Genomic DNA, 11058 nt, shown 5'->3' on the forward strand with positions numbered 1-11058 from the left:
AGCTGGTGGAGGACCGAGGAAACCCCTCCAGCCATACGCTGGCCAGAAGCCACCGCTGCCCTAGAGCACCTTTTGTTCTGACCACTGATTCGAGTGGTGGCGGCCGTGCCAGGCGTGCAGGGGCACTGCGATCTCTGCTTCCAGAGGCCACCTCCCGCCCTGGGCGCCCAGCCCTGAGCCCGCGGCCCGGAGCTTGCAAGGCGGAGACACGCCCCTTGCCTCCCCGCGGTGCACAGACTCGCCCGGGCTCCCAGGCTCCGCCCACCCCTCTGGGAGCCTGGCTTTCTCTCCTGCCCCCTGCACTCGAGACCCAGCCGAGCACGGAGACTGCAGCCTTCATGGACTGTGAGCGGGGTACAGGGTTGGTAGTACGCCAGGGTCCGAGGCCACGCGCTCTCCAAAAGATCTCCAAGGTTGAGCGCGGGCTCAGAATGTGGCCGGAAGAAGAGTCGCGGCGTCCCCGGTGAAGGTCCGGGGTTGCAAGGTAGGGAGCAGGCAGATGGCCAGGCAAAGTTGATCACAGAGAGGAAGGAGGTGGTTGGCCTGCGCCTTCGGGCCGCTGGGAACCGCCAAACTACTTGGACTTGACCCGCCGCGCCCCAGGCGCTCTAAGCAGCGCCTATCAGTCGCCCTGCGCGGGAGCGCACTTGCAAACTTGGTGGAGGTGCCCTGCGCGTCCTGTTGTGTAACCTCCGCGCCGCCAGCTGGACCGGGAAGTTGCCCGCCCGTCCTTCAGCTTAGATCGGTCGCAGCCCCGGGCGAATTTCATGGCCCGCGACAAACGCGCGGCCAGAGCCGGCGTGGGCGAGCCCCTGCGCGCTCCGACCCGTGGGGAACTCCCGCGCGCGGTCCCTGACCCGCGCCTCCGATGCGCGCTGAGTCTCTCGCCGCTGCTGCCCGCTCGCCGCGGTCTGCCCTTTCTAGTAGCTGTCTGAGTTGGAAAGAAGAGGATGACCGAGGTGCCTTGGTCGGCTGTCCCCAACGGGACGGATGCTGCCTTTCTGGCTGGCCTGGGCTCGCTTTGGGGAAACAGTACTGTCGCCTCAACTGCAGCAGTTTCCTCTTCATTCCAATGTGCCCTGACCAAGACCGGTTTCCAGTTCTACTACCTGCCGGCCGTCTACATTTTAGTGTTCATCATAGGCTTCCTAGGCAACAGCGTGGCTATCTGGATGTTCGTTTTCCACATGAAGCCTTGGAGCGGCATCTCCGTGTACATGTTCAATTTGGCTCTGGCTGACTTTTTATACGTGCTCACCCTACCAGCCCTCATCTTCTACTACTTCAACAAGACTGACTGGATCTTCGGGGATGCTATGTGCAAGCTGCAGAGATTCATCTTCCACGTAAACCTCTACGGTAGCATCTTGTTCCTCACCTGCATCAGTGCACACAGGTACAGCGGCGTGGTGTACCCTCTCAAGTCTCTGGGCAGGCTCAAGAAGAAGAATGCTATTTATGTCAGCGTGCTGGTGTGGCTCATTGTGGTGGTGGCCATCTCCCCTATTCTCTTCTACTCTGGCACTGGGACTCGGAAAAACAAAACTGTCACCTGCTATGACACCACGTCCAATGATTACCTGCGAAGTTATTTCATCTACAGTATGTGCACGACTGTGGCCATGTTCTGCATCCCTTTGGTGCTGATCTTGGGCTGTTATGGATTAATTGTTAAAGCTTTGATTTACAATGACCTGGACAACTCTCCGCTCCGGAGGAAATCCATTTACCTGGTGATAATTGTCCTGACGGTGTTTGCTGTGTCTTACATCCCTTTCCATGTGATGAAAACGATGAATTTGCGAGCACGGTTGGATTTCCAGACCCCAGAAATGTGTGATTTCAACGACAGGGTTTATGCCACTTATCAGGTAACAAGAGGTCTAGCAAGTCTCAACAGCTGTGTGGACCCCATTCTTTATTTCTTGGCTGGAGACACATTCAGAAGGAGACTGTCCCGAGCCACCAGGAAAGCTTCCAGGAGGAGTGAGGCCAATTTACAATCCAAGAGTGAAGAAATGACTCTCAATATTTTATCTGAATTCAAGCAGAATGGAGACACGAGTTTGTGAAGGCACGAGATCCTAACTCCTGAGTTTTGTAACATGGTAGGATGCTCATAGAACAAGATGCTTTTCTTCCTAAGTTCCTAGTAATGTAAGAGAATTCTCCAAACAAGAAAGTCGTGAGTCTAAAAATTAAGGAGCATCAATTTGATGCACATATCTACATTTATTGTTCTTTCCTGTAATCTCCTTTCTTACTGAATAGAAGAAGTATGTGTAATAAACACTTCCCCTTCCTCCTTTTCAATTCACAGGCTTTTTTTCTGTTGAGAGAGAGAGAGAATGTGTAGCAGAGCAATTTTGATATTAAAAATGTCTCCAAAAAAACTGGCCACCTGGAACTTGAACCTGTGATTTGTTCAGCCTGTGTTGCTTTGAATAGCTCTTGGCATAAACAAAATAAAATCTATCCTTTAAACAATTTGGCATAGTATAATGAAATGCTGGTTAGTCCATTGAACAGTGAGCAGATGCCTTGATGTTCATGTCTTTCAATTCCTCAGAAGCATACATGGTGGCTGATGTTATCTGGGGAATTGAATAGAAAAATAAAATCAATGAACTTTTCTGTGAGTAAAAGGAACATTTCCAGTTATTTCTGGAAAACTGATTAATAAACATCACTTCTTAAATGTTTGGTGGTGGGAGGCTGCAGATATCATATTATTGCCAAGATACGCTCAAAATAATTGAACTGCATGTGTTTTTCTTATAAATACTGTGGACTCCTAGGCTTCCTGGGATAAATAGTTCTCACTTGCACCACTGCTGTGCAGTGTCTTAGGACTCTGTGTTCCAAGACAAGTGCTCCCTCACATCTGTGAAAACAATTTTGAGAAATCCCAGTTAAATTTTAGACTAAAGGGTGAAGGCAGCGGTGGAGCCCTTAGCAGATTGTGGGGTAGTGGGCGGGACTGTGGATGTTTCAGAAGGCCAGGCTTGACAGGGCCTTTCTGCAGCTGGAAATGAGAAGAGTTCAAAAAGAAGGATGTTAAACCAAAAAATAATGGCAGGGTTCTATCTGTCTCTTCAGGGTTCTTCAAAATATTAAATGCAGAATGAAAGGGGATGCAAGGAAATCACTTAGGTGTTCCATGATGGTGGAAAGCTGTTATCTGATAACAAGGTGAAACCTTTTGATGACTTTTTAAATAATAAAAAAAAGCAAGGAGAAAATAAAGGAAATTAAGATTTGAGTGCTTGAGGCATGATAAAACTGAAGAGAATTCCATTACAAGTGTTCATCAGGTCATTCATAGTAAAGGGAAAGCAGCGTTTTCTACTCTAGACAGTAATGAAATATTTATAAAGTTTATTGCATTTTAAAAACAATTTCCAATGAATAATGAATTGCTACATTTAAAACCCTTGAAATGGTCACATTTAATTTAATTAAAATAATGAGGAATTAAATAGTGCAAATGAACAAATCTGATGTCCAAGGTATTCTAGCAGTGAAAGTGAGTCCTCCCACAGCTACCTCCTGAGTTTGTAAGTGATGGCAGACACTGTTTTTAAAGTACTCTCTGAGAAAACAACCTTTGTGCCCAGTAGGATATATGACAGAAGATTCAGATTTGATGTCATTTCTTAAACATTCAAATGACTGGAGATCTGGGAGATCTTTGGAGTGCTTCCATTTGCCTAATGTCTTATTACTCAGGTCCATGAAGAAAAGCTGTATTTAGCCTTCCTTATTGTGGTTCATCTACACATTCAGTCCTAACATAAAGAGGTAAAGAAGCCAACTAGAGAAGACATTTACTGTGTCTCTGGCTTTTGAGATTTTTCAGAGTTCTCAAGTGGTAAGACTAATGCAACATTTTCTGTTTCAGAATCCTACAGACAAAATCTACAATACACCCTTATTATTGTTGACACTTTAAATTTGTTCAGTGGCTCAAAAGTAATTTTCTTAAACTGACCCAAATGGAAATTTCAGAAACCCACAGCTCAGCACTCCATATGTCTGTATCATTTCCTCAGTATTTAATACGGCTTTCTCCATTTGAGGCTTAGGATATCAGCCTGATTTCGGATATGTGTTCAATGCACTGTTTCAACTTCCAGAAAATGTTCTTTGGGTTTGTATTTGGTTAGAGGACCAAAGTATCCATCTGCTCCTTGTCATGTTCCTCATTCTGGGGATTGACCCCAGGGCCTTGTAGCTACTAGGCAAGAGTTCAACCACTGACCTATCGCTGCAGCCCCTAAAGTGTTCTTCTTCCTTAGCTTCCTACATCATTAAATAAACAATGATATGTCAACATAGTACCAAGACTGACTGTGCCAACTTCTTCCAGGTCACAAGACATCCCTGAGATGATCTATGCATACACAGGTCAAGAAGAAACAACACTCTATTTACCAAAAGACCAGTGTGTGCCACCTGAGTGAGGGTTTTCATATAAAGACAGTTATGTTGACGTTTTGTTGAAAGACACCTAAAACTGTAAGATTTTAGTGAGTCATTAAACTTCACACTACAAAGATGTCTTCGTTCCTTTCCAAGCTCAAGGGTTTTTCTTGTTGCTATCTGTTGTTATTCCTTACAAAGTGCTGTCTCTGACTCTTTGAAGGTTGCTTTGAACCTGCATTGAACTAAAATGATAAATTAAGAAGAAACTTAGCACATGAGACAGAATTCAAAACTAAAACTGTGATGTGGCCACTGAGAAGAAACTCGGAAGCCCATTCTTCATGAAGAGGAAAAGTAACAGGACACCATTTGTTGATGCCGTAGGTGCTGTGGTAGATCTTGGAAAGCAGTGAGAACTGTTTGGAATCTGCTCCTCTGCTTCCTAGGACTCTCCAGTCTAGACTTTGCATAAAGGTCTCATTTTCCACCAGCTGTGGTATGGAAAGGTTGAAACCTGTAAATCTCTGCTCACTCAACCAGGACACTAACCCATCTTGATATAACACATACCAGTACTTAGTAGCAGCTAGAATTCAACTATTGACAGGACATAGAAGATGTGATACTCGTAAATATGTATTGAAGCTTTTCTTCTATTGGTTGAATGTAATCATTGTAATAGTATTTATTGAAGAGGTTTGTGGGCCTTCAGTTGTACAGATTGAAGATACAATGTACTAGTGTAAATTCTATTTATTGCAGTGTATAATGTTCAAATGTCACACGTATATTTTACAGTAATATATAATGCTAGATAAAATGAGAATTTTATTTAAGAGGTTTTTTTCAGATATTAGTAACTTTGAACTTTTAAGACCAGTTTGTATTTGTATCTAAAATGATGAAAATGTGGTTTATAACAAGTGTTTAATTTTCTCTAGATTTGAATTTGCATGCTTTCCTTTTGTGTGGGGTTCTTGCTATACAGACATGATTTGGTGTTAGATTATTGTAAGATTTATAACAAGTATAGGATATTTTAGACAGGTTATATATTACATACATTATATGTGTATATTTACATTATAGAAAGTTTGTGTGGTCTTTTCAGAAAGTTTAGAATATTGCTCTAACTATGGTTGCAGCGTCCACTGCCAAAGGCTAAAGGCTTGTCTCCTTTCAAAATTGATGATTTAGATGTCCAGTAGGTTGGGTGGTGTGGATATAATGTGAGAATTTAAAGACAAACTTTAGTGATACAGGGAGAGAAAAGTGCAGCTGATAGTTTTCTGCTAGATCTTGAAGCTTTACAATGTTTTTTTGTTTTTTGTTTTTTTTTTTTTTGTTTTCTTAAGGCAACATAGTACAATCTTTTGTGAGGTGATTTTTTGTTTATTTTGGTTTTTTTGGTTTTGTAACACTACCAAGAAATTGAACATTGCTATTGATTTTAATCTGTTTTCTTTAGGCAGTTGGTAACTTTAATGCCAACATGTTAAGTGATAACTATGTCATTTGGCTGCTTAATTCTGTCATTTTTTAAATGAAGGTGAATTTATGTTACATATCAAAATTTGTACATTTGAGTAACATTGTTTTAGTGCTTTTGCAAGAAAAAGTTTATTTTTATAACATTTGTGATTTTCCTGTAGAAGATTGAAACAGATATCTGTAGTTAACAGTGCTATTGAGTGGTATGGAACAGTGTTACTTGGCATTTTGAGCCTTCTCAGGTTTGTCTCATCAGTGGTAGCTTAACAACCTCTGGATTGATTGTGTATAATTGTCTTTGTATTCAAAAGAGGTTCATGTCCTGTAAAAGCACAGTATTGTTTGACTGGAGGGAGCTGCAGATTCGCCCATGTTTCTGTGACTTTGCTCGTGTGTGTGTGTGTGTGTGTGTGTGTGTGTGTGTGGGTGTGTGTGGGTGTGTGTATGTGTGTGTGTTCCAGGCATGGCAGCCATTCTTGTATCTGCTATTTAAAATAACAGCAGAGCTTCATAATTGTGGTCATTAGAGTTGTTCTTATCATAATTAAAACTGAAATTCAATAAAACTATGAAACATGGTGATGGTGTCTGTATTATTAGACTGTTCTTGCTCAAATATTTCCTCACTTTTTTTCTGTTTTGTTTTGTTTTTGTTTTTTGAGACAGGGTTTCTCTGTATAGCCCTGGCTGTCCTGGAACTCACTTTGTAGACCAGGCTGGCCTTGAACTGAGAAATCCACCTGCCTCTGCCACCCAAGTGCTTGGATTAAAGGCGTGTGCTACCATGCCCAGCATTTCCTCACATTTTGACATACACTGCAAGGCTCTTTGTTTTAATTTGGGTAGTTTCTTAAAATGACAACTGCACTATAATATTTTATGATAAAGGGAGAATCCTCATGCAAGATAATCCCTAACACTGTTCTTATTTGATGTTTAATCGCAAATAAGCACATATTCTATTCTATTCTATTCTATTCTATTCTATTCTATTCTATTCTATTCTATTCTATTCTCTCTCTCTTTCACACACACACACACTAAAATATGTTTAAATGATTATTTATAAATAGAGAAGATAAACCTGCAATGCTTCTGTACTGGGTTTTCTGGCATCTACAGAAGTAACAAATTCTTGTGGAGAGGACTTCAGGATCTTTGCTAGCCCTGAATATACCCATAAGTCCTTAGGAATGCCTTCATTAGACATACTAGTCCGACTGCACTGTTTCTGATATCAGCTTTGGTAAACATTGTGTGTGTGTATGAATTGGAGTGTAGATTTGCATTAGAATACATTGGAGTATACATTTGCTGGAGTCTGTTGGAAAGCATGCAAGTGTGTGTGTGTGTGTGTGTGTGCTAGAGTTGAAGTGTGTGAGAGTGTGCATGTGTGCTAGAATGTGTCACAGAGTGTGTGTGTAGTGTACTAGAGTGTGTGTATGTTGGGGTGTTTGTAATTCAAACTTGGGAATAACGCATATATATATATTGATACTTGAAGTGTTTCTCCTAAAGTTTTAACCACTTTGACCTTGTAAGTCACCTTAAATTTGAAGTTACAGAACATTTTTTTTCTAGAAATAAAAGTGATTTTTTTTCTCTTCCTTTTGCTAATGGATTAGAAGTTTAAAAGCTCTTTTCAGGAAATTGAGGATTCTGACCCCAAATCCTGCCAGAGCTTCCATTTCCAACTGTAAAAACTGTCCGTATATTCAGAGTCCATTTGTTACGGTTTGAGTGCTGGCAGCACAAGCATGATAGGCACAGCACATGTCACTTGAAATCTGTGTTAATGCCTTTCCTGTGCTTACTTGTTAATGCCACAAAGTTGCAGTGCTCTGGGCTGGTCCTGAGGTCTGACCTGAGCAATCAGTATGGCTGCTGGGATTGACATACAGTCCAAACCAGCGGTTGTGGTTGTGTCTGGCCCCTGAGCTGAGCAACTGATCAGATCATGGCAACCCAGCAATAGAGCTGGAACAGGGGTATGGAGGTTTTCATCCAGAATTAGAAAAAAATCCTTGCGACTTTTTGTTTTTGTTTTTTTGTTTGTTTGGTTTTTGTTTTTGTTTTTGTTTTTTGCTTGCCTGTTGGATAGAAATCTCCAGTGAGAAGAGGCCAAATCTCCTGTGAAGTCTTGGAGATGATCCAGTAAATTCTGTCAGGTGAGACCAGAACTTCCATTCAAAAGCTGAGAGAAGAAGGAACACATTAGTATAATGGGTTTAGAGAGAAGAGCTTCAACAAAGAAAATAGAATAGGGTTGATTAGTATCGGTAAATGATTTCCGTGTGTGTGTGTGTGTGTGTGTGTGTGTGTGTGTGTGTGTGTGTGTGTGTCTACATTTACTTATGTCATAGGTTTTGTTAGAGATTTTACTTTTTGACAGACATGTTCAAAAATTGTAAATTATTCATGACTTCATTTAATCAAAGACATGAATCTAAAGAAATAGGATAAGACATGGATTCTCAAAACATTTTAAATAAATGCAAATGCATTTACTTAGTAATAAATAACAAATGTAAAACAAAAAATAAATTTAACTTTATTACATGCAGTCTGTTTTTAAAAAACTGTTATTTTCTTCCACTCAGAATTTCCAAAACTGAGTATATGAAGTCATTTTTCTTGATTTGTACAAATGTTAACATAACTTTGTATCATTTCTTTAGGTTTGTAGAGTGATTGACCATCCACTTCAGCGTAAGAGGAGGAGTTTGCTATCAGAAAACCTCAGTTCTGAACACAAGGCTGCTACTTACAACTTGTGTTCCCTGGTCAGGATGTTTAAACCTTTCAGCTGTAACCTTTCATTCTGTAACTACAAGAAGAGTTTCCTAATAGATGTAAATAGTGCTGGAGGAGTAATGCAAAATGTATAGAGTATTCCCCATAGTGCACACCTGAACAGCAGAGAAACAGGTTAGGGTCAGTTTCGCTCTTTGGTTTCAATGACATCACTCTGTTGCTCTTCCTTGGCAATTTTCAAGCAAGTGCTGCCTTTGCTGCCTTTGTTTCAGATCTCTGATGTCTCCAATCATACTCGGGTTTGTGGGTCTCTCCTTGTGAGATCTTGTGGACACATGATACCGTTGTCCCTTTACTCAGTTCATTAGCATTCAAATTCATAGTAAGAAAGAAGCCAACATACTTATGCTTTGTACTGGGTTCAGTATTTACTCTGTGAGACAAAGATACAGAAGACAAAAGTATATCTAGCTAAAAGCATATTTATAGGAAGTTCCTACTGGCCTCCCTCCCCAGGCCTTACCTCTTAAGTTCATGGTTTATTTTCAATCACCACAGTCCAGAGTCTGGTCTTTATTTGTGCCGATACAGAAACTTGATCTCAACAGTTCATCTAGAGTTCAGCAACACTGAGGGACTGACTCACACCAAGCAAACCGACAAGAGAATCATTTACTAGCTAGATTGCCGATTCACATGTACAATGGTCATATCCCAGTCACAATAACAGGCATCTGCCTTTGTGTTCTGGGGGATCTAATTATACATCAGAAAGATGCCTGCAGAGCTTGAAATAGGAACAAAGATTGAGACATTCTTGAAAAGCCTGTCTAAAAAGGAAAGGGCAGCTGAAAGAATGACATGTCCCCAGAGACATTGCCTTGCTAACCATTATCTGTCTTTTACTTAAGAATCTTGAGTTGCTTTGCTGTCTTTCTGGAACAACTTAACAGTGTGTGGAATGAAACAATCACATTCATTTATTTATTTTAAAATTACTCATCACTATCATTATTCTTTGAATGCAAAAATATTTCCATTTAAAATTAAAAAAAATGTTTTAGTGATGTCTCTTACCTGGAAGTGGTCTTTCTGTCCATCATGCTTGCTGAATAGGAGACACACAGAATCTACATGCAACCATGTAATGTTATCACAAACAGTATTCTACAGTTCAGGACTGATTTATTGCAAGAGAAAGAAGTTCAGGAATTGTCCCTGTGCAAGTTTTAGCAGTAATCAAGAAAGTAGCCACAGTATCCCAGAGAGTATCTGCACAGAAGGAAAGATCAATGGAGAAGGAAGGGCAGGGTTAGTGGGCTATAGTTTTTCCAACAAGAATGGAACAGATAATGTAAGCAGAAAGAACTAAGTCACTGAAGACCCATGACAGTTGTCCTACTACGGAGGAACCCAGTCTCAAAATAGAATCTTGTGGAAGATGTCATTCTCTTTCATGAGTCATGAAACAACTATAAAGAGTCCATTGGATTTATAGGCTGCAAAGGATTGCTGTTATTGAGGGCACATTTAAACCATAAAACAATATTTCTGACTGCTCAAGAAGTATGTTGGTGGAGAGAGAAGCCATTATAGGTCATTGTTTTGAAGTAACAAGATAAGAAATGGAAAACCAGGCAAAGAGATTTCCTGAGGAAGGAAGCTACATGTGAAAATTGGCAGTGGGGTGGGGGTGGAGTGGGGGTGGAGGGTGAATTTAACATAGCAATAGCAAAGGAAGGATCCAATTGTATTACTGAGTCTGACAGTAAAAGCCATTGGAATGCAGAAGATCTATCATGTGAGTCTGGGACAATAACCATATCCTTGAGTAGCAGAAAATTGCAAAAGTTCTATAGGAAGATGAATTTGAAGTTAAGTACAGGACACAATCAGTAAGGGATCAGTTAGCAAGAATTGCCTGTCATTATTCCAAAAATCGAGTTTATGTGGCAGTTGATTAATGTTAAGCAGCAAAGAGCTAGGAGGATCTTGTCTGGTGTTCAAGGTAATAAAATAGGAGACATGGTGTTGGCAAGGGAAAAGACTATGGCTGTATTCTAGAATGCATGTCAGAAAAGCTATACTGAGGGGTGAAATGCTTCATAAGGTTTTTAAAAGGAGATGGGCAGACAGAGAGTCTGGGTCCAGCCATTCAAACATTCTGCTCATACTAGCCTGCCTCAGATATATTGGTAGAGGAGAATAATCAAATCTCCAGCTGGTCCAGCTACCCACAACCAGACTTTGTCTTCTCTTCTCCTCTCTTCTCCCCTCCCCTCCCCTCCTCTTTCCCCTTTCCTCCCCTCTCCCCTCCTCTCCCCTCTCCTCCCTTCTTCTCTTCACTCCTCTCCTCCTTTCTCCTCTCCTCTCCTCTCCTCTCCTCTC

General features: G+C 41.2%; 1 protein-coding gene across 3 annotated transcripts; it reads left to right on the forward strand.

Annotated features, from left to right (window-relative positions):
- Nucleotides 1–260: 260 nt before the first annotated feature.
- Nucleotides 261–6479, forward strand: P2ry1 (purinergic receptor P2Y1). 3 transcript variants are annotated; one of them, XR_003836252.1, is made up of 2 exons: nt 261–3192; nt 4646–6479. XR_003836252.1 is itself a non-coding variant. In XM_021158572.2 (2 exons), exon 1 carries the CDS (start codon nt 951–953, stop codon nt 2070–2072), a length of 1122 nt encoding a protein of 373 aa, XP_021014231.1. In that variant the 5' UTR covers nt 261–950; the 3' UTR covers nt 2073–2108; nt 4370–6479. The 3 variants fall into 3 exon arrangements, 2 of the variants coding, with proteins under 2 accessions (XP_021014231.1, XP_029331448.1); XM_021158572.2 differs by having other exon boundaries at nt 261–2108; nt 4370–6479; XM_029475588.1 differs by having other exon boundaries at nt 261–2108.
- Nucleotides 6480–11058: the final 4579 nt, after the last annotated feature.

This window comes from Mus caroli, chromosome 3 (assembly GCF_900094665.2).
Source record: "Mus caroli chromosome 3, CAROLI_EIJ_v1.1, whole genome shotgun sequence".
Taxonomy (NCBI): domain Eukaryota; kingdom Metazoa; phylum Chordata; class Mammalia; order Rodentia; family Muridae; genus Mus; species Mus caroli.

What these genes read in the sequence shown, in the direction of transcription:
- P2ry1 (XM_021158572.2), top strand. Translation starts at nt 951, where the DNA reads ATGACCGAGGTGCCTTGGTCGGCTGTCCCCAACGGGACGGATGCTGCC.